Genomic DNA, 24,405 nt, shown 5'->3' with positions numbered 1-24,405 from the left:
GAGAAATCAAAATACAGAATCGAGGAGATCAGAAGTTGTATTTGACGATTGCCAATATATCAGCGTTGTGTGATCTAGTCTGGCTAGCGATTGCAGTAGATGTTGAGCACGACGTTCCCACACGTGGTCTGGTGCGGATGCATGACCAAACGCCTTCAGCTAGGTGAGTCCATTAAAACATGTGCTCAACATACAATGTCGAAAACCTACAGAGCTATTCATTTTGGGGATTTATTTACCGCTACATTATTTAATTGATAGATTTTAATACTACTTTAAGCAGCCTGGTTTGATTTTGTTTCAAGTTCATTTGACTACCTAGTCTTTGGATCTTTGGTGAATCCAGAGATATCTTGAAGCATTAGCTGATTTAGTAGCTGTATTATCAACTCAATGTCATGCTCGAAACGGGTTTTGGGTTCTGAGCTTTTACTCTCCTTGATTCTGCGAAATATAAATGACCTGTCACTATGATCAGTCTTCGATTTCTCGGCTACTCTTTTGGGGGACTGGTTTTTTTCATTAATAACATTGTGTCGTTTCTTACTCTCGACTAGTACCCATTCATCAACTTTCGTAGGAGCATCAACCACAGTCACGTCACACGCATTGTGAGATCGCGAATGGTTCTCGACAACTTGGGTGGTCAGGATTTTTTTTCCTGCTAGAAACGGATTTAGACTCACGATAGGGTTTTCTAGGCGTTTCCTGCCGGCCGTCATTTAGAGAATGGGAGCCACAAGAAACTTCCTCTCTCAAGCTAATATTTCGGACAGACCTCTTCGAAGTTGAGCCTTCTTCCCTTGACCCATGTAAGTCAATCAATACTGCGCTTGTTTTGAGGTGACTTTACATCAATTTATAACTAGCTAGCATGAAGTATTCGATTTTCATAGCCTTCTTCCTTATGTAAAGAAAGATTTCCTGAGATTAGTCCATTCCTTTTACTATGGTATTCTTGCTAATTCGATATGCTTTGATAACTTGAAGAGTACTATGGTTCTGCAGTACTATAGTTATGTCACACTCATTGGGTACGTTGTCAGATGTAAGATCGACCTTTACATTAATGATAAATATATCGGCCACTTAACATGTAAACGTTTTTTCCGTTCTGTTCGTCGGTAATGATGAGTATATAGTATAGATGAGTATAAGTGGAAATAACAGCTCGAATAACCCAAACAGTTTGAAGAACACTATATCAAAAATCATAGACAACACTATAATCCTAACTCGCAGTTTGTCCTTATTAATCGTCGCATGATAGGTGGAAACGTACTTGAAATCAGAGAAGGGGTTTGATAAACACAAGTGAGAAGAGCATTGCTACTTGCCGAACACTGGTACCGAATATATCCCAAATACGACAAAGTCAAACAATACTAGTGTCAAAACAGTACCGGTAAGATATCCCGAAGGCAGTCAAGGAATGGGAAGACGACTGTTGGCAAGAACAACTTATCTGAACATGTATAATGACGTGGCACAAGGTAAGCACCTTCACTAAGATTACCAATAAGCGATTAAGATTTCTTCAGTATACAGTCACGCAGTTTGTAGGCATCGAGATATAAGCGTAGGAAGCGATAGTGTGTGAGAAAGGCTGCTACAAAACAAGCTGCAAATATAGAAAGGCTCGTAGGCATGAATGTCTATAGGGTACATGAGTTACTTCCTGTCACATGGATTAATTTAAGAACCGATAAAATGTAGAAAGAGTACTCCAGGCATGTTATGAATGTAATTCCCCTCATTGTTACGCTGACACTGTGAAAACAGGTCTAGCCTGCCACTGAAGGTTCAGGAGATAAGAACAAGCTTACAGTTCGCTTTCTCAGAGACCGAGTAAGACTTCATGGGAAACTACATCGCGTACATATCACGACAACACAACTTAAATCATTCGCAATCATTGGGTCTCCAGTAATATCGATGGATCTTGGCCTAGGATTACTACTAACTGAGGAATTGTAGCGTGGCGTCGAGTCCCAATTGACTATGAACACCTCTACCAAGAAACACTTGCCAAGGAAATCCGAAGGCGAAGGTTGAACGTAACCAGATTCATTTAGTTGGCGATCTCGTGGTATCGAACGAATACCAAGATCGTACCAAGAAATGGTACAAGCGAAAGCAGGAGAACGGAGTACGTGCGAACGAAGCCAAAAACCGCGGAACAATGATGGAAGGTAATGGAAGCACAAAATGGCTGTAATTAGCACAGTTAAACAAAAGCACGTTAAAACAAGCACTGGTACAGTTGGTTATGATAATGATTGTTTTCATTAAACCAGTCGTGTTCTCGTGGTAAAAGTGGGTCACTACAGAATAAAAACCTAGACCGATTACACATAAATCCTATTTATTTTTTTGCACTTCATTTTCTCAGTAGACAGAATCTTATTCTCAATTCCAAATTATTTGCAGCGTTGTTAAGCAGTAAATCTGACCTTACTTCAAAAATCTCAATGCCTTCGAGCTTCCTCTTAGAAGGATATGAATCTTCCGGAGGGTTTTTAAAGATAAGGATCAAAGCATAAAACCTATAGTGACCCGCTAGAATATCACAGTAGCTCCCACTCAGCTTTAAATAAAAAATAATCAACCTTACAACGTACAAAAGTAGACCATTCAGTCGAAACCACCATAAAAAGCCACAATAAATTTCCATAAGACTTCCCGTTAACCGACGACTACGCAAAAGAGGTCTCAGATTTTGCGTTGTGTACCCGTTCCATATGGAACGCTGTCCAAATTAAGGTGGCTACCATCTTACCATCATAATTCTTTGTTTTTTACTTCACAGTCTTCACATTTTATTTTACTCGCCACTCAAACTTAATTATAATAACGAATTATTTAGGGGTATTTTATCCCTTCAACGCTTTTCAAATCCCGTTATTCTGGGTTGATACAATCAACTAAACCATTGACTAGTGATCTAGTGGCTACTGATTTCAGCAAACCTATGGTCATTTGGAAAATATCAGATACACAATTACTTTTCAGGGGAGTAACTCTAGCCAAGTAGATGGATAAAGATCATCGGGAGGAACCAAGGTCCAGAAACAACTCCCTAACATGAAGACTTATGCTAAAAGAAATCGAATGGTCTTCACTAGCTGTTCACAACGATAGTAGTCATTGGATACAACTGAATGTGAATAACAACTGAAATTTGGATGTTCCCAACTTCAGGTTTAATTCGTACGTGTGATACGTTTCCGAGCGACCACTTACAACGCATACGATAGAACAAAAGTGTTTTACCTTAATGCAAAGATGAAGACAATAACTGGCATAGGACTGTTTATTTAAAATTTAAAATCGGATAAAAAATTACTTCTCTACAAGGATTTTTCTATTACTTTATTTTGTTCACACTGAATAATTGTACAGTCTTGCTTAAGTTCACTGAGTAACATTTGCATTGGTTAATCAACAACATATTAGATTCACATGGTATAACTGACTAATCAAATTAAACTCTTGGTTCATTCTAGCACGTACAGTGTGACGTTATCAGCAATATTAGAAAACCTCCCTGTTGTCTCCAAATCTTGTGAACAGGTGACAAACAATCATGAAAAGAAAAACGAAACAACTTACGGTAAATTAACGAACTCATAGCAATCTAGATGATCTAAGAGGTTTTAAAAATACTTTGTAGGGCCAGTGAAGTGTCACTTAGCCCTAGTCAAATCATCCGGCAGTTGGGTCACTGAATATCGAACAAATCGACGATCCTCGTCAGGGCCAAGGACAACCAAAGCGCATAAGATAATCGTATGCCATGGACTGGCGCATGCGGTGGTGGTTTCGCTGTCTTCTCTGTACTCATTCTTAATAATACATTTTCATAACAACGTTCTTTTTGTTTTACGGTCTTCAAAGCAGCCATGGTACTTTGATACGTCAAAGGGATAATACACGTTAGATGCCGACCGCGAAGTGTGACTTCGAAGTTAGATGGTTCGTCATACCGAGTAGACCTCCAATCATTCGACATAGATCATCTACGTTGGTGATCTACAACTTAAACAGCTATTAAATACAAAACTCTTTTGTTCCTCTTTTTCATTCGCTTTATGTATTCCATGTATATCGAAGTACTGCTGATATAGGAAAATCATAACAAAATTCTTGTGTTAAAGTAACGACAGTCCTTGTCTGATTAACTATATTTTCAAATTGATAACCAATTTCAAAAGGTTTAAAATCTCCAATGATTTATAAATATCCATGTTATACCTGTAGTCTATTAGATATTGTACTATTGAACTGTTTATCTACATTTTCGGTATTTATCTCAAAATAATTTTATATATTTTTATTCGTCGACATTTATGTTTATGTACATAGAATTCTGGTTATCGCTATCATTTCAACTTTTTCAGTCACCAATGCCAACTGTTTAATATTATGTTATACAGATACCGTTTTAAGCAGCTAAAGGGGAACGAAGAAATAACACGAATTCATATTATTCTTATTGGGATTCCTCCTATTTCGTTATATCACTTCATGAAAATATAATAATCATTTAAGCAGCTGTGATTTGTTGAAAAATAAGTGATTTACTCGGTGAAATAGTTATATAAATTAAACTGACATACAAAGAAATGTAGGTTGTAGTAACCATAATCATGTAATATTCTGAACTCATTTTAAGCGTTTAACCTCATGAATAAATCCTCTTTATTTTGTGAGCTCAAATAATGGAAAAGATTCATTGATGAGTATCATAAATACTGATAGTAAGGCTGTTATCAGTATAAAATAAAATTTCATATTTACAGAATAGTTCATTAGTTATTTTATATAGTAGTTCTCATTCTTCACCTCTTCTTGTAATTTATGCTGCTGCTGCTTATGATGATGATGTTGAAATCCTGACGATTACATCACTCAGTTTAGAGAATGTAACTTCAACTAGAAATTTTTGATACGCTGGGCTAATCAGACACAAACCAATTGAAAAGTGATGGTTGCTGATGAGCACAGTTTAAAAAAGACAATGATTGGCTTCACTTCCTAAGGAAATAGATACATGTTATTGATTGAAAATGTGGCTTCATTTTCAAAGAGATGAGTATCTATATTGATGATTGCATGGTCACACATATTTGGTTCGCTGAGCCAATAAAAGGTTACCGCTTATTTTTCGTTCAAGACATTCCCCACTTTGACTAGCGACATGGTCTGATGGTTTATTATATTATCTTCAATGTTTTACTGACTAATTTGTATGGTATTTTTAAATCATTTTATTCTTGTACCCTAAATTGGTGCACTCCTTTTCGATTTTCTAGTAACCTTTTTAGATTTTTGGTGTAATAAATACATTCAAAAGGAGTTTTTGCGGAGATTGTAGTAATTTAATAATTGAATTCATGAGTCATTTGAAGCTAGACCACCATGGAAAACCTGAAAGCACTGGAAGATCGTTTCATCCTTCTCAACAGTGCACATTCACGATCCCGCCCTGCGAGATTCCAACCCGGGACTTATAAGTCTTGCGCGTGAACGCCTAAACTCTAGACCACTGAGCCGGCATCCAACAGTGTCAATGTCTAACTTCAACTAATTCATGAAATTGAGCGACACATCCACTATTGTCTTCAGTGAGTTACTATCTCACAACAGACCCGATTGAACTCCATTGGTCACTGCTTCTCACTAGAACTCCAGGAAACATTTCTTGAAGCCAGTCACTAGTGAGCATATGTTGACTAATATCAGAAGGGGTTTTGTGGATGCGGGAGTGTGGATGAGCACTTCTGAGGAAGAAGAAACGGTCGTTCAGTGCTTCCAGGTTTTCCATGATGGTCTAGCTTCAATTGACTCACGATCTCAACTATTAAAATATATTCAATCAAATACAACAACATTAAAGATATAACACAATAAGAGAATTTATTTACATGCCAGTATAAATAAGATCATTTACTTCAATTTTAAAAAATGATAATTCATAAATAGCTTAAATATTATAATACTATTTTAACAATGATTCAGATTATGATGGCAATACTGATATACTGTTGACTGAGATGTTCTCTGATGTTGACAATTAATTATTGTTGGTTCAAAATAAGTTTTTAATTGATTGGATAATTCACTGTGAGAATGATTAGTGTTATTATTATTTAATATTTGTTTGTGATTAGTTTCATTTATCATATACCTGTTCATATGATTTACATCAGTTCCATTGGAATCAACAAAATAATCCATACTATCTTCAGGAAATCGATGATCACAAGATAATAAAGATGACAAATTATTACATGAAGAAATATAACGTGGAAAATCGGAGTTTTTAAACATTGAATAATCTTTTTTATCTAATAATTCTTCATTAGATGTTAGTGAATTTGACCAGTCTTTTATAGGACTATTATTCATCATTATTTGTTTTGTATTATGATTATTCAATTGATGTTTAGTATTACTATTCTTAAATACCTCTAAATCGATTGAATTACTGATATTGTTTATAGTATTATAATTAGTTGAATCAATAAAAGTTGGTATATTAACTGGAGAAGGCAGAGTAGATAGGAGGTTGTTTAATGAATTATTTGAATAAGTAGTCGATTTTAATTGTGTTGTTTGATAATAATTGTATGGTTCTTGTTGATTAATATTCATTGGATGATGAGGATACCAGAAGTGAGAATTTTCAGAATATGGATGGTAAAAACTAAAACAAATAAATAAGTAAAGTATACATTGAGTAAAACCAAAAATACTTTTGAAGTATTTAACAGAATTTTTTTGTAAGCAGTGATGGATAGTGGCTAGCAATGGAATCCAGAACGCGCGTTTCGTCCTATTTGGGGCTCGTCAGCTGGAAGTACCTGCAATATCGAGGCATACGCACAGCATGCACATATGCCAATAACAGAATGATCAATTGCAGTCTTAAACCTCAGTGGGAAGATACAAGCCAAGCAATACCAAGTGAATTTAACAGAATTGTCTATAAAACATTTAATTAACAAAGACGCCGAAATGACAATTCACTAAGGTTCATCAGTTAACCTGAATATTAACTGGCTCTTAAACTACATAGATGAAATGAACTTATCTAATTCATAACTGTATATTGTAAAAGCGATTTATTATTGAAAAACTAAACTAACAAAAATTGATACGTAATACAACAGAAGTTTCTAATTTTGATCGAAACAATTGATAAGACAATTAAGTAATACGACGACATTCTGAAATCAAAAACATGAGATTTGTCTTGAGCGCGGAACTATTATTTGTGAAAATCTAAGCTGAGGATTTATAAGGCTCAATTTTTGAGATATATAAGGCGTTTACCACAACAATTTACCATCATAAAATGAGTAATTTATATAATAGTTATATTAGAATTATTACAAAGCATACAATAAACTACGTAATAGTTAATAGCTTTGTGAAGATCTCAGTAGTGGACAACAGTCGAAACAAGAACTACTAACATAAACATACGAACTGTTACAGACAAATAACTTTTCAATGAATGCATAAGAAATGAAGCAACTACTGAAATTTTTAAGAAAATACGACCATGATAATAAATAGGCTAAAAGACACAAGTTGATGTACTTATCTCGAAATAGTGCACAAATAAAAGATGTTATACTCTGTAGGCTAAAAATGATTGATAATGACACTAATTACTAAATATAAGTAACATGATCTCAATCTCATAAGAAAGAAATGAAAAGTCATAAACAGAAAAGAACAGTGGGATTTCATTTAAAAACAAGCAGTGAATATTTCCTCATTAATGTTATAAGTTCACACTATGTCACGAATTATTCTAATTTCATCATTATCTCAAGCTATCTCATTATAAGAAATTACATTCCCCAAAACAACTTTTATAAATTCACGTCAACTTCATGTAATCGAGAAGTATGTTGTATTAGTTTACCGGGGATTTTTTGAGTTTCTTCTTACATTATATTTAAAGACTCCACAACTGATATTTAGATAGTATAATACGAAGAATCTATTTAATAATTCACATTCAATGAAACTATGTGCAAAACATTAATTATTTCAAAAACATGATCAGTGACCAAATGATTCTTGTAATCCATCATATTTAAGTCTGTCGAATCGAAACAAGTGGTTAGTTGTCACTATTAGTGACATAAAGCAAACTTAAACTTTCACTGTTACTAAATATACAAATAAACATCTTTTTAAACTTATGATTTTACTCAATTGACATAATTCAATTGGGCTACATTGACTCTGGTAAATGAAACACTTCACATTTGTAATCCATGTATTCTCAAAATATTTATTTAAGCGTAATAATCAAATGATAATCATTACTGTTAATATATGGATAGAATTCTAATAAAACTATATGTAATGTATATACTTGAAAATAGTTCAAGATGGGAATTACTTGGACAATATAGAAATCAAGGATTTCCTACACTAATTATTGAAATAACTACATGTTACACATGATCAGAAAGGTTTAGATATTGTTTTTAAATTACAATGTATATATAAATGGATTCTAGATAGGTAGTGAATATGTATGTATGATAAAGTTCTATAATTAGATTAGATAGAATTTACTGATCGAATGTAATCAGATTGGATATGATATTCATTCTAATTATATGGTCCTTTACTAGTCATTTTGTTGGAGATACTCACTCTTCGATGGGAAAAAATCATATATTAATTTTGGGAGTTTAGTCCATTAATTTCCTATGTTTTCATTTATTGTTTTGTTTTATTCAGTATTAAGTTAAATGATGGATTTTTTCACTGTATTTTCACGATATCTATTAAATTCTCTGTAATTATGTGCCGAGTGACGATTTCTCAGTTGGTAAGTTGTGATAGGTAATAATTATTGAATTAACCGATACACAAATGAATAAACTTGAATGGAATTCGATTATTCTAGTATCTTGAATATTATAAGACTTCTCTAATCAATCAGGAGCGGAGATTATCGATGAAGTGTTTCGTTTTAACCAAACAGTCTATCCGATTCACAATGACTTCGTTTCATATTAGAAGAATTTCCAGATAGTTTATAATTCAGAAATACAGAACCCAAACAAGCAGCATTATTCTTCGTTCTGGTTTCTTTAAACTATGTAATCAGTATTTACATTTTTTTTCCAAATTGTATGAAATCATAGCAACAACTATATTTGAAACTACACAGATTTCTTCATAAGGCACATGAACAAACTTTCGGGATCAATTTTATGAAATCATAATTACAAGCGGTGATATGTAGAGTCAAACATGTTAACAATGAGACAATAATTCACCGATGATATTAAATGAATATCATGCTGTAATTCAAACTGTTTAATGTTGTAAACCACTGGCTTATGATTCATCAATTTAAAATCATCATACTGATTCCCATCTGAGATCGAGGGTATGCACTGCTGAATGATCTCATACTAGAACAAAACAGCTGTTCAATGATCTCTTAGTTCCTTTTAATAACTCTCTATCTGACGTTATTTCATGATATAAATTGTCGTTAGAATTATACAAATTTATGTACAAGTAAATTAAGTAATTATTAATACATCATTAAGACTTATTTCGTCAATGAATCTCGACTATGAAGAAACTTTTATGAATAAATTCATAGGCCTAGTAGTAATCACTGTGTAGAGCATAAATAATTTATTGATACGTACATGTTACTGATGTCATGAGATATAAAAGATTATAAGAAACAATAACTAAGATACCTTCATCATTCTGGTTTCCTTTGTTACAGTATACTGAATAAAAAGTTGAAAGACCTTTACTTCAATTTATGACTATTTCATTCATATTAAAGTCAGCGACTGTAAATTAGACGTTTTGTTATAAAGTAAATTTGTTGAAATCATACATTTTTAACATTGTTTAGTGATAAGAAAAAAGCGAATTAACTTAAAGTTATTTTTTGATTGAGGTCATGAATCGATCGATGTTAGACCCCCCATCTTCCTAGAATGGGACTCCTCAAAAGTGTACACCCACAACCCCGCACACTGGGTTCGAACCCAGGACCCTCACTCTCGCGCGTGAACGCTTAATATTTGCAAATATGCAGTAACCAGTCATTTGTATGATTATTAACAGAAATGTATCACTGGAATATAATGCACTCTACTTTGTGAAATTCATTGTTGCATCAAATCTACAAACCGTGAATTAAATGTTATGTATCGTGTGAAAAACTGAATTTTTGAGAGGAGTTGCTAAAGTACATTCAGTAGATTGTTCTGCGAGATCTATTTATCAACAGTGTAGATTTATTTGACAAATCTTAATAAAAACTTATCAAATTTATATAATGTTTCACTTAATCTATCAAGAGATTTCATTGAACACTTATCGCTTGATTACACTTCTAATCAATTAAAAATACACTCGTAAACTGAAGTACATGATAATTTTCTTCAAAAAATGACATTATTACAAGAATTAATCAAATCTTAGTATTCTGTATTAGATCCAATAGTAGCAAGCAACATGTACATATATACATCGGTTCAAGTTGTCACATCACATCAGCACATTAGCACATTAGCACCCTATCCTTAAAAAGGGTTCACGTCGTTCCTGTAACAACCATCGGGGGATAAGTCTACTTCCGATTGCGTCCAAACTATTGGCTCCCGTCATACTTCGTAGGTTATTCAAAACCCGAGAAAGATTGACTCCCAAGGAGCAGGCTGATTTTCGTTCTGGTCGAGGATGTATTGATCATATCTTCACCCTCCGCCAAATGTTAGAACAACGCCATACTTATCAAAGGCCAACAATCGTAGTGTTTCTTGACATCAGGGCTGCCTTCGATTCGTTGGACAGGACTGTTCTCTGGGATTGTCTATTGAAGAAGGGTGTGCCTGAGAAGTTTATTAACATCCTAAAAGCCCTATATAAAAACACCTCAGGCAGAGTGAGGGCATACAACCACCTCTCTCCATTGTTCCATTCGAGCAGTGGGGTTAGGCAGGGTTGCCCAATCTCACCATTCCTCTTCAATTTTGCCATCGATGATATTCTAGAAACAGCTCTGATGGATGTAAGTAATAGTGGTGTGGATCTGTTGCCTGGAGAAAGACTTCTCGACCTTGAGTACGCGGATGATATTGTCTTACAGTGTGATAATGCCCAAGGCATGCAATGCACACTTAATCGGTTGGCAATCAGTGTCCGTAAGTATGGGTATGTGCTTTGCATCTTCGAAGTGCAAAGCACTTCTACAAGACTGGCGGGATTCTAATCCTGTACTCACCCTGGATGGTGAGCAGATAGAAGTAGTCGAGAAGTTCGTGTATCTGGGTAGCTGCATAAGTGCTGGTGGGGGTGTGAGTGATGAGGTCAATTCACGTATAGTGAAAGCCAGAGCGGCTCATGCCAATCTGGGCCACCTTTGGCGCCTTCGTGATGTTGGTCTGGCTGTAAAAGGTCGGATCTACAACGCATCGGTGAGAGCAGTTTTGCTCTATGTTTGTGAAACCTGGCCTCTCCGAGTTGAGGACGTTAGACGACACTGTGTTCTATCATCGCTGTCTCCGAAGGATTGCTGACATCCAGTGGCAACATCATGTCAGTAATGCAGAGGTTCGGCATCGTGTGTTCGGGCACAGAGATGATAATTCAGTTGGTGTCACCATCTTGAAACACCGACTTCGGTGGGTTGGACATGTTCTCCGAATGTCGTCCCAGAGAATTCCACGTCGTGCATTATTTGCCGACTCTGGGACTGGTTGGAAGAAGCGGAGAGGTGGTTAGTGTATGACATGCTGTCGGGGTATGAAAGAAAGCTGCAAAGGACTGGCATCTGTTGGTCCTTCACGACTCCGTGGTTGGGGTCCGAGAGATGGTGCTACACAGTGGCTAGAGACGTTATCAGATATGGCTCAGAATAGAAGCCAGTGGCGATCCTGCTGTAATTTTCTTTTACTTTCTTCATAAAAAGTGGTTGTGTCTCCCTTAACTGAAAGATTTCTTCTGATTGTATCTTTCCGTTCCCTCATTATTACTATTATTATTACTACACTACCTTACACCAATCTCTTCGTTATTGTTGTCCTTTTTTTACGCTCCTTAGCTTTTTTTCTTTTCGAATTCTCATTGTTTTGTGTGGTACATATATATTGGCGCTCTCTTGTACCAATATTTATGTGTTCAAATAAATAAATAAATAGCACTGTGAGATGCCGGAGTAGTATATGAAGTAACACTACTGATATTAACGTATTAGATATGATTTGAGAAGAAAATATGGATTCGCGGAATTAACTTACGACTGAAAGACTTAGGATCTATGAGAAGAAAAACAGTAAATGCATCTGACCCATTGTGCATGAAACGGAGTCATCTCAACCAAAATTCTGAGCCATTTGTCATGGTAATCTTCAGGATCCGAAACAGGCAGTCTGTACCTATCCATATGTCTGAGTCTAACAGTCAATAGCTTCATGTATTGATGTTACATTTCGTGTGTTCACTACTAGTTTTTTTCTAACCTACTACTACACCAAAAATCGTCTGGTGTCACCTCGCCCGATGAAAATTCATTACTTCATCAACCAATTTACCACTTTCATCTTGGAATCTTCGTTTAACCTCAGCGTTAATCAATTAGTAGTATCAAAATACACCATAATGATTAGAGGGGTCTGTTTTTAAAGGCCATGTTTCACACTCATAAAGTAGAACAAAGCATAGTATACCCGTCTTTTAGTTGGTAAAAAGAAGTCTTGCCTACGCCACAAGTGATGTAGGTTGACAAAATCAGCCGTACTTTCCGAATTTGTAACGAGATTTTGTCGTTTATTAATCCACCAGGAATGATGAAGCTTCTAAGATAAGTGAACACGTCGATGTATACAGTTATTTTACTTCTTATCATTGATTTTGATCTTGACTTAGACTAATCCTGAAGCAATATTATGCAATTAGAGGAAGTGAAACATATCCAAAAGACTGGTATTGTTTTTCAATGCCAAAATAGAATAACTTAACAGTACACACTCGCAACCTTATATAAAATGACTCACAGCTAACATTTCTCTGTATGATATCATTTAAACAGTGAGATTTTATTCAACAATTTAGATTTTTTTTCTTCAAACAGTACATTAGAGAAGTGGATGGGAAAAGAAGAGAGACTTACTCATATTTGCTTTTTTCAATAGATTCTTTTTTCTGTTTCATTCGTCTATTTTGAAACCAAATTTTAATTTGACGTTCAGTTAAACCAAGTTGTTCAGCTAATTCTAATCGTCTTGGTTGCCCTAAATAATTGGAATAATGAAATTCTTTTTCTAATTCAATTAATTGTAAATTTGTATAAGCTGATCTAGATCGTTTATTTGTTGAACTAACAACCACTGCCACAGATGACGATGATGATGATGACGTTGTTGTTAATGATGTAGCACAAGTTGTTGGTTCTTTAGATGAAAATTCCACCTTATTTGTAGTAGTCACGAAATTATTAATTTGTTCATTTCTGATTATTAATTGATTATTTAACGGTGATATGTTAGTGTTAACGTTTAAACCAGAATCATCATTGTTACCAACATGTTCAATAGACTTTTGATATATTGGAGATTTTAAATGTCCTTAAGAGAATTGAAAAAGAAAATATCATTCAATGAATATAAACGTACCTAAATATTATTTTAAAATGAAGTTTAAATTGATATTCGATGAGTTTATAATTCAGTGTACTTTGAAGATTTGTGAATTTACTTCATTTAACGAGTTTAGTTGGAAGACCATTGAAAGTCAGGAATCGTCAGACAGCTCTTCGCGTGGATGCTCGCAAACTCATCAAGGATGAGTCCCTAAAGTTCTGGTGACCGGTGGAGTTCAGACATGACAGAAGGGAAACAGTTGTCACCAATGGCGTTAGATAACCGATCAGCTATACAATAAATTACTTGAACTTTTAGACGCCAACCATGTGATCTAAAGTTTAAGTTGTCATCACGAGATTTGAAGATTCTGAGTTCTATGTTTATCAGAGTAGTAAGTTTGATAATGAGGAGTCTCATACAGAGGCGACAAGGTTATCCAGTCCTTCCTGGTTGTAAACAGTATCCCAAATAAAGTGAGTCTGTTGTGAACAACACGCTGTTAAGTATTGTTTATTCAGCTGCATAGTTAGTAAATTCGATCATGATCAAAACAAAAGAACATGATCTTATTCCTATTTTCCTGAGTGAAAAGTGATAAGAGTTATTAAACGTTTTTATGAAAGGATTTAATCAGTAAGCCACTGTCATTCAGGTTAAAACAAAATAATTGAATAGAGTGTAATAAACAGTTATATTTTGAAATAGTTCTCATCATGGATTAACTTCAACTTGTGCACCATTAAAAATCAAGGAACACAGTGAATTTCCGTCGTGGGATAAAACTCTACAACGGTACATATTAACGATTCCATTGAGTAGAGCACGATAAACCTATCCTTTTTTACCACAGCTAAAAAATACCAGAGTAAGATGAAACAACCATATGATTGCTCCTGATTTTTAACGATTCACCAATTAAAATTAGTTTAGAATGAAAACTGACTGCAAATTGAACTTATCTCCATAATGAGTTATGGTTAACTTATAGGAACACGAAGTGATATATATAATTTAATTTTGAAATGCTACTCATCAAGAAATTCTCCTCAGTTGAGGTACCAATCAAAACCAGTGAGGAGAGAATATATTTCTCGTCCTTATATATATTGATATATACTTTTCTTATCGCTTATAACACCTCAGAACAAATCACAATTTATATGACAGTTTAACGGATGAGCTAATTTGGAGTGAAATGAATTTATTCAATTTATTTAATCAAAAATAATTCATATGACCACTGTTCCAATGAATTGACCAGTTAGTTATATTGCAATTATTTATTTGTTTTTTTTCAAAGAAATTTCAATCAGTTTTATAGAATTCAATAATAGTTTTACACATTCACATTATTCAGTTATTCAAACCATTTTTCTTCTATCATTTTTTTCTTTTCACACACTTGACTTTGCACGCTTAGAATCATTTCCCAACCCTACCTCACCCCCTCTCCCATGTTCCCTACATTTTGAATCACCATTCTTGTCCCCGACCCCGCCTACTGAATATCAATTGAACTCCCTCTTCTTGTATTGTCATCATTAACATCGTTATTTTATTTTATGAAAATTAATTCATCAATAAGCCAATTGTAATTGTTTCTGTTTCAGTTTCAATCTACTTTTTTTGACAGTTAAAAATATTTCAGAAAATAAGTTAAAATTTGATCACAGTAAAAATATGGAAAAAAAAACTCATTATATCACTTTCTAAATTTGAGTCCTTATGTTTATATTCCTCTTTTTCTGACCATTTTGATTCGATTGCATACATACACAAACATACAAACGTATTCATATATAACTATATATACAAACCATCAGTTTTTTCTGTAGATTATACAAAATGACAGATTTTGCTGTTCTATATACAACAACTAACCCATTTCTATCCATTTCAAACATTTTCTGCTTAAGGCAATTTTAAATTTTATAAGTATACTCATAGATATTTGGACCCATATTCAAGGTAATCTTTATCAGTACATAGTAAATGTATATAACAAATGAAGGGTAATATACTTATACAAAATGAAGTAGACTGTGGTAGCTTGTATCCGTCAGTATTTGAAGTAATACGTAATCATTATATATATATGAACTTGCTTTGGGGTATATATATAAATGCATGTTCATTTGTGGGTGTGCATATATCAGTTTGAACAGAGAAGGCAAGCAAAATCATTTATTTTAATAAACCCTATAATTATCTACACTTGACTGCAAATTTATAAACGATGATAACTATTTGGAATAACGGACATTGATACTTGTACTGATTATCATAATTTAATCGAAAGAAATGAAGTTTTTTACAACAACAATCAAAAAATAATCAACTGTAACAAACATTTAAATTGAATGAAAGGGAGAAAGAAAGGGCTTATCGTTTAGATACATCTTTTCAAGAGTTATACAACAGTGACCCATATATATATATATATACTCAATTCTACATGATGTACATGGAGATAAAAACTTTTTCTTGTAAAAAGAAGAGACATTTATAAAAATCAATAATCCGTATAAATTTATTCGATATCAAGTTAACTTATCAGGTTTTCACAAGTTCGCATTACATAAGATAACATTTATCGTTTAGTTTTTATAACCTGACATGACTTTGGGTATTGTAACTTACTGAACATTGAATTAATATAAACAAATAAGCTTTGAACTTTTAGGTATTCCTACTATTTAGCGCATATTTATGAACATCAGTTCGTTTTATTTTGAAATCCTTTTTATCACTAATCCAATCTCATTGGAATTGTTGTCAGGTACATTTTATTAGGATTTCTCCTATTATATATAATCTGGACAGTTGTTTCGTCCTGTTATGAAACAACTCAACAGTGCGCATTCATGATCAGGCACGCGGACTCTTAATTCCGAGATCACTGACTTGATACCCAATAGTGTTAATGTTTAACTTCAATTAATCCATAACATTGCTCAACCATCTTCCATAAACCTATACAAAACTATTTAGTTTACATAGGTTAGTTGTTTCTAATTAATAAACAAAGAATACAATAGAATTATTGAATCATTTAGAGAAATTCTATAAGACAAAACTAACCATGATAACCTGAAACATATTGTTTAGTATCATACAAATGAAACACCTAAACCAATTTACTTTGGACTATTTAAACAGTTAAACTAATATTAATTTCTGAATAAAGATAGACTAAAACCTACATTGAAAAATAATCATTTCATCATTTGATTTATTGTGGAAACCATAATTTTAAAATCAATCTATTCAATAACTATTTAGTTCAATTAATACATTTAATTAATCTTTCTAAATTATACAGTTCAGCCAAGTTTAATTGACTAAAAATCTTATCATATTCTAGATCATTCTTTGAACCCTTTCTCTTTAAAAAAAATAACACCCACAATAGTTTATCTAAATCTAAATCCATATAAATTCATTTACTATTGAACAATTAACATTGAAACTATTAAACTCAGTTTTATTAATCAGTTAATTGTCTTTTTCTTTTTTCTCTTGTTTTTCTTTTTTTTTTTTAAAAAATAATGAACTGAATATTATGCTAATTTAGGTCAGTATACATTTTTCTAAAAACTAATTATCTTATTAGCAAATATTGTGATATATTTTTTTAAATGTTAAATTGTTTTACTGTTGATATACATTGTAGATACCACTGAAGAATTTATCGATTTTATCAAATCTATTTATCTGAATGAGAAATAACTACAAACTTGTTAACATATTTTACTAATTTCAAGTTCATATCATAAATTGAATTTGATTAGGTAATCACCGAAATCCATCAAGAATTGGATAGTTATTTCATTATGATATAGGATTCCTTAAGGAAGTGTACATACATCTTCGCTATTTATTAAATCTATGACCTATAGGCTTTATTATGAACGCTTAATCTTTAGATCAATGAATTGGTATTTTAATGGTTAACATTTTTAACTTAAGTTAACTCACCATATTGTTAGATTCATGTAAGTTTTACCAATAATCATGATTGGATTATTTAAATTAGGTTCAGTTCGTACCGTATCATATTTAAAAAAATAATATGATAACATCCACTTTTTTTTACTGACAGTAATATGTAGAAGAGTAGTGTACAATGTCACTAAAAGTAGTATTAAAAGTACATAGAAAATAGTTCAAATTATAATTCCTTTATTAACCGATTAAGTTATATATATTAGGACTTGTAGTGTTGTAGTATTTTCACAGTTGAATTTATGAGTCGATTTAAGCTAGACCACCACTGAAAACCTGGAAGCACTGGATGGCCGTTTTGTTCTAGTATGAGATTGTTCAGCAATGAAGATCCACGATTCCACACTCGGGACTCGAATCTAGAACCTTCCGTCTCGTGCGCGAACGCTTAACCTCTAAACCATTGAATTGGCAACTAACGGTATTAATGCTTAACTCCAATCAACCCTTGATCTCGCGCATATATAGACTACAATTAATACATATTCCTTAATAAATTAAAACACTAAAGTCATATCCATTTATGATAAAACAGTGTTTAAATATTTAAGTTAATTAAAATATGTGATCTGTTTTCAACTATTTATCATCAACAAACATTCTTATATTAAACTTTTTTTAATTCAGTAATATAATTATTTATGTTTAATTATATCGGAGCGATAACAATTAAGAAACTCTTAAGAAGTTGGTAAATTTATGCAATTATATATTATGTTTTTTGGCAAGACAATGAGCATTGTTTTGACAAAATGAACAATGATCAGTCTAAATTTTCTTATCTATTCAGCTATTTTCAGTAACTGTTATTTAACAGTTAATAGTTTAATTATAAAAATGTACTATATGATATTTCATAATATTGATTTGTGATGTAATTTAATTAGACAGTTTGTAGTATTAGCCAAGTTTTCCAGTTTCAACATAGAAATTATATATGTAGTAGACTTTACATTTCGTTCTCGTCGACTAAATTTTTGAGAATTAATATCCTTATAGGTCCACTTTTCGACTAAGAATACGCGGATAACATAGACCTTTTTGGTGAAGATGCGGACAAAATGCAGTCTTTTGGTAGCACTGAGCAGCAATGCTAGGATGTTTGAGATGCGCTTCGCCCCCTCTAAATGCAAGTTGTTGCTTCAGGACTGGCCAGTGTCAACATCAGAACTAAGGATAAGGAGTGAAGTAGTTGAACGCGTCGACAACTTCACTTATAGTGGAAGTCTGATCAGCCCTAATGGGTTGGTGTCTGACGAAATCTCAGCATGGATTCTAAAAGCTCGTTTGACTTTTGCCAACTTACGACACCTATAGCGAAGGCGAGATATCTGTCTATCAATTAAGGGACGAGTATACTACGCGGCAGTTCGTTTTGTTTTACTTTACGGCTGCGAAACATGGCCATTAAGAGTTGAAGATACTTGTAAGCTACTAGTATTTGACCACAGATGCCTTAGAAACATTGCTCGCATCTGCCGGGATCACCGTATAAGTAATAGTGAAATTAGACACAGGGTATTAGAGAATGATGACAAATAACTTGATCAGGTTATGAATCTTCATCGATTGAGATGGATGTGTCAGGTGGTACGTATGCCTGAACACCGATTACCAAGACTAACAATACTGACTAGTGTTGGGGACGGCTGGAAGAAAGTTATGGGCGACCAAACCAAAACGTGGCATCAGTGCTTGAAGTCACTAACTTCTGGTCTGAGCCATGTTGGTAGATGCAGACTACTTGGTTGGAGACTCTTGGTGACATGGCTCAGAATCGATCACAATAGCGTAGGTGTATACACTATTTGTCTACTCATAAACTAAGAGAATAAAATTGCCTTGTATCTTTCTTTATACCAACTACTTTTTTCTTCCTGTACCATATCCTTATATTCAATATTTCTTTTATATATTACCACCATTGAAGTAACTACTATGAATTCGGTGTTCATCTTGTTGTTCTAATGAGGTATGGCAAATTGGGCTGATGCATATATTTGCCTGGTCCTAGGTTGTAGCTGACTGACTGAGACATTACTAACTGACCTAAATTACAGAAGTATTGTAAACCAAGAAGCATTGGATGTCTGTTTCGCCCTAATATGAGACTTCTCATCAGTCAGCTTCTAAGTCCCTGTCAAGAACTGAATCCAGGACCGTATGTTCTCTCAGCGAACAATGAAATTTTAGACCACGGAGTTGGTAGTCGAATGGTTCATATTGTCTTAGTTCAGGATGAAATAGCGCTCTGAGGCTTCAGGATTTTCTATAATTGTTTAGCCATTCCCCGCTTATTCTCTTAATACGCTGAAACTTTAGGTATATATTACGAAACATCATTTTGTAGTTTTAATTTGTGAATTATTATAAATTTAACAGTTTTCTGGAGTATAATTTAAAATGAATGGGTTTTTTTCGATTGAGGATATTTTATCTCCACTAAGATTGTTCCTTTGAGTCCTACTTAGATTTATAACATATTTGACATATTTTTGGAGAACTAGATAAAAACTCAAATGGAGAGAATGAATGAAACGAAACACTGAATAAAATACACTTCACTTAAGTTATTTCATATTTATTAACACACCTAATTGATTAACATTGAAATTTTAAATTATTTACAGTGAATCATGTTTTTTTAATTAATATTTAAAAGTGAATCACAAAGCAGGTTCTAACTTATAATTATCAAGGCAAAAGAGAAAGAAACATATTAAAAAAAGACATTACTTCCGAAATCGGAAGCAGACATCCAGTGAATCAATCGCACTTGGGAACAACTGGAAAGAAAGGCTCAGGACGGAGTACGTTGGAGAACCTTCGTATGTAGTCTATGCTCCATGAAGGAAGTTAGTGAATCTCACTTTTTCCTTAGTAGGATATAAAAACTTAACTAAAGAATAATTGATATCATATTAATTAATTTCTAACTTTAATAAAAGTATATCGATTAAGCCCATAATGGAATCCATGTATTGTGTGTTCTATTAAAAGTAAGATGAACAAATGGATATTACAGTAAACATATGGAAATATATATTAAACCTAAATAGACAAATAATAATAATTCTTGCAACTGTAATACTCGGTTTAAATCTCTAAGGCTACATCATTCCAATTAATAATGGAGAAAATATTGGTATAAACTCGGCGATATATGTTTTGTGCTATTTATCTTACTTTTAATCTTGAAGCAACTGATGGATTACTTAGGATTTTGAGCCAATATCGTCATCAATTAATCAATCGAACAGCAACTAATTCCATTCAACTATTCCAAATGGATCTTAATTAATTTTTGACAGTTTAATACTTTTTTAAAAGTAATAAATAAACAACATACTTACTTTTCATTGGTCTTCTACATTCTTCCTTATAGACAAAATCATTATTTGTAATCGGTGCCATAACAGTTGAATCAGGCTGTAAATCTATTTGATTGAAATCAATAAAATTTGAATTATCATTATGATTATTATTGTCTAATAATCTTGATTCATTTGAATGACATTTTATTGAATGTTGAAATTGTGCTTGTTCTAGATAAAATGGTATCGTTGTATCCACCTTTTTTTTACGGTCATCTAAATCATCTATGAATTTTCTTGACCAATTTATATTTGATGTTTCAGATAAGCAGTTGTAATATTCAGCTTTAGTTGGGCACTTATTAATATCTTCCATATTATTTACTTCATAATGTTGATATATATTAGTATTTTGTTTATTATATATGTCGAACGGTTGAACATTGAATTCATTCATTAGAATTTGATTATTTGTTATGGAGTGTTTTGAACGTCGAAGTTTGCGTATTTAATATATCTATTAAATGTATTGAAGTATTTATTGAACTATATGAGTAGCAGTAAAAAATAACTTCGTTGCTGTAATACTATTCAATGAATGAATATTATGATTTGTTTAGATCTTCAAGAACTGAAATAAATAAATACTTCCCTTTATGTTATTGTAACGGACAACGATTTGATTGGTTGATAATTTATCAATGGAATTTGTTTTAACCAATGGAATATTTCCAAATGAGTAGGTTTTTTTTATGAGCAGATTTCTGTCATTATCTTTATGTTGATAGTAATGTGGGAATTCAACTTAAATGAAAATGTTATTTACCAATAATAAAAAAATCTTTTTCAAAACTAATAAGTTTGTCAAAATGGGGTTTTGTGGATATTGTAGTAATTTTTAATAGTTGAATTCATGAGTCGAATAAAGCTAAACCACCATAGAAAACTTGGAAGCACTGGACGGCCGTTCCGTCCTAGTATGGGACTCCTCAGCAGTGCGCACTCACTATCCCGCATGCGGGACTCGAACCCAGTGCTTCCAGGCCTTCGATGGTGGTCTAGCTTTAATTAAATCATGAATTCAACTAATAAATTGTATTTAAATTAATTTAAAATATTATCTTAGGTGCTTCAATATAGAGTCAACATACAATACTACTAGACGCATAGATTGTAATGAAAGTTAGGATTAATGCTAAACATTTATTGTAGACACCATTTTATAAATTGTGGATTAATTACAAGGAAATTAAAGAATGGCTACAATTGGTACCTTTATGATAAAGACAAGTGTACTTAACAATTTATATTAATGGGAACTATTTTAGTGTGAATTATAATTATGTCTGAATTATTTCAGTAATCAATAGTAATTAAATTAAAAACAGTCCTTCTATTGAGTGCACAACTATGAGGCATCTGAAGAGCCTAGATTTTGAGGATATTTAGGTATATTTTAAATGATGATGATAATAATGAGACAAGAGTTTTAGCATAAATATAGATTATTCCTTAGGAAAAAGCGGAGAGGTGGTTAGTGTATGACATGCTGTCGGGGTATGAAAGAAAGTTGCAAAGGGCTGGCCTGTGTTGGTCATTCACGACCCCTGGCTGGGGTCCGAGAGATGGTGCGACACAGTGGCTAGAGACGTTATCAGATATGGCTCAGAATAGAAGCCAGTGGCGATCCTGCTGTAATTTTCTTTTACTTTCTTCATAAAAGGTGGTTGTGTCTCCCTTAACTGAAAGATAATAATAACAGGGGTGAGCAATATAGTCAGTGGATTTAAGTTATACGCTAACACAGTTTTGTGCTTGGTTGGCAATCGAGAGGTTAGAGGTTCGCGCGCAAGACTGAAGTTGTCGCGTCCAATGCCCGGTTGCAAGGTCCTTGATGTTCACTGTTGAGAAGTTTTACACTAGAAAAAACAATTGTCCGTTTATTTCAAGTTGCCTACAATGGTCTAGCTAAGGTTGAATAGGGGTTTAAAAACAATGAAAGTTCTATGATCTCCAGAAGTCCCACTAAACTAATAAACGATTGACACCAATCATGTTATTGAATAGATGGGTTATTTACTTAGTCGGCTAAATTTCATCCAGGAACTTAAAGGAGTGTTAGATAAAGCTATGACAAACGAACTATAGATGTTCACCAATTATGCCTCATGTATATCTATTGTATAATGGTCTCGTTTAGCCATTTTTACCATTTTGTTGTCTCATTAAGTACATTTCTTGCTTTTATTCTCCCTTATGGTGTTTATATTTTTAATAATTATGTGTGATTAGTTTTTTATGACGTGTTATTTTATTTCATTTACTTATACCGTTATACATGGTGTTAATTTTATATTTAGTCATCAAGAGGTTATTATTATTATTATTATTATTACTATTATTATTATTATTATTATTATTATTATTATTATTATTATTATTATTATTATTATTATTATTATTATTATTATTATTATTATTATTATTATTAATGTTAAGGGTTAATTTCGATCGGATTTGATCATAAAACTTCATTTTTTAAAATTTAGTTTTTAACTACTTAAAAGTAGTTACATTAAATTCGTTAAAATCTGTTGAAGGTAAGTTGACTGTAAATTGTGAAGTTGGGGGGTTAGTGGAGGTTGTACTTTTTATGGTAAATTTTCATCACGAAGTAATTTTGTCTGAAGGACTGGTGGTTGCGAAGTAGCACTAAAAAGTTATTTAGTCTTGGTTTAAGATTCTTTATTGGTGCACGCTGACAATCAGTATTTAAAGCTGTGCTATCAACCTCTAAATTCCAATTCACTTATGCTAGTGTAAGTTCATGAAGAGACCATGAAAATAATATCGAATAACTAAATAAGCAGTTTAAAGAACGGGGAAACTATATTTATAATAATCTAACTAATTATATATAAATCATGAGAATTTGTAGACCAGCAGTTGATAGATTATGTAATATTTATTAAAAGAAGTAGAAAGATTGTTTAACCATAAGATTTACAAATTTGAGCAAAAACAACAAAGAAGGATAATATGAATCCACTTATTTGGCAGATCCCTTTCAACAGCTTGGAACTTACAACAAATTTGTCTTTTCGATAAGCACTATGTTATACCTAGCGAAGATTAAATTACGAGTAACTTCTGAGACTTTTTAAGAGACTAATATTATCTATACATTCTTATGGTATAACTACTCAGTGATTAGATTATGTATATCTAAATTTCCCTTATTATAAGCTTCATTTTGACCCATAAATTATTATTGTATGATTTGTCGGATGCATCAAACGATGATCAAGAACCTAATAAAATTTTGATAGATGCTGATTATTCTAGTGATCGATTATCTGCTAATGAAATTTTCAAGAGATCTGATGAAAATGTTTCACAAGAATCAAACCTTCATGACCTCATATCTAATG

At 32.8% G+C, this 24,405-nt stretch overlaps 1 protein-coding gene across 1 annotated transcript; it reads right to left on the bottom strand.

Annotated features, from left to right (window-relative positions):
- Positions 1 to 6,006: 6,006 nt before the first annotated feature.
- Positions 6,007 to 21,431, bottom strand: MS3_00010596 (uncharacterized protein; the record flags this gene model as incomplete). Its single annotated transcript, XM_012939043.3, has 3 exons — positions 6,007 to 6,709; positions 13,184 to 13,637; positions 21,014 to 21,431. 3 exons carry the CDS (start codon positions 21,429 to 21,431, stop codon positions 6,007 to 6,009), a joined length of 1,575 nt encoding a protein of 524 aa, XP_012794497.3.
- Positions 21,432 to 24,405: the final 2,974 nt, after the last annotated feature.

This window comes from Schistosoma haematobium, chromosome 3 (assembly GCF_000699445.3).
Source record: "Schistosoma haematobium chromosome 3, whole genome shotgun sequence".
Lineage (NCBI taxonomy): Eukaryota > Metazoa > Platyhelminthes > Trematoda > Strigeidida > Schistosomatidae > Schistosoma > Schistosoma haematobium.
The sequence above is the reverse complement of the archived record's forward strand: the minus strand, read 5'-3'. Positions and strand labels throughout refer to the sequence as shown.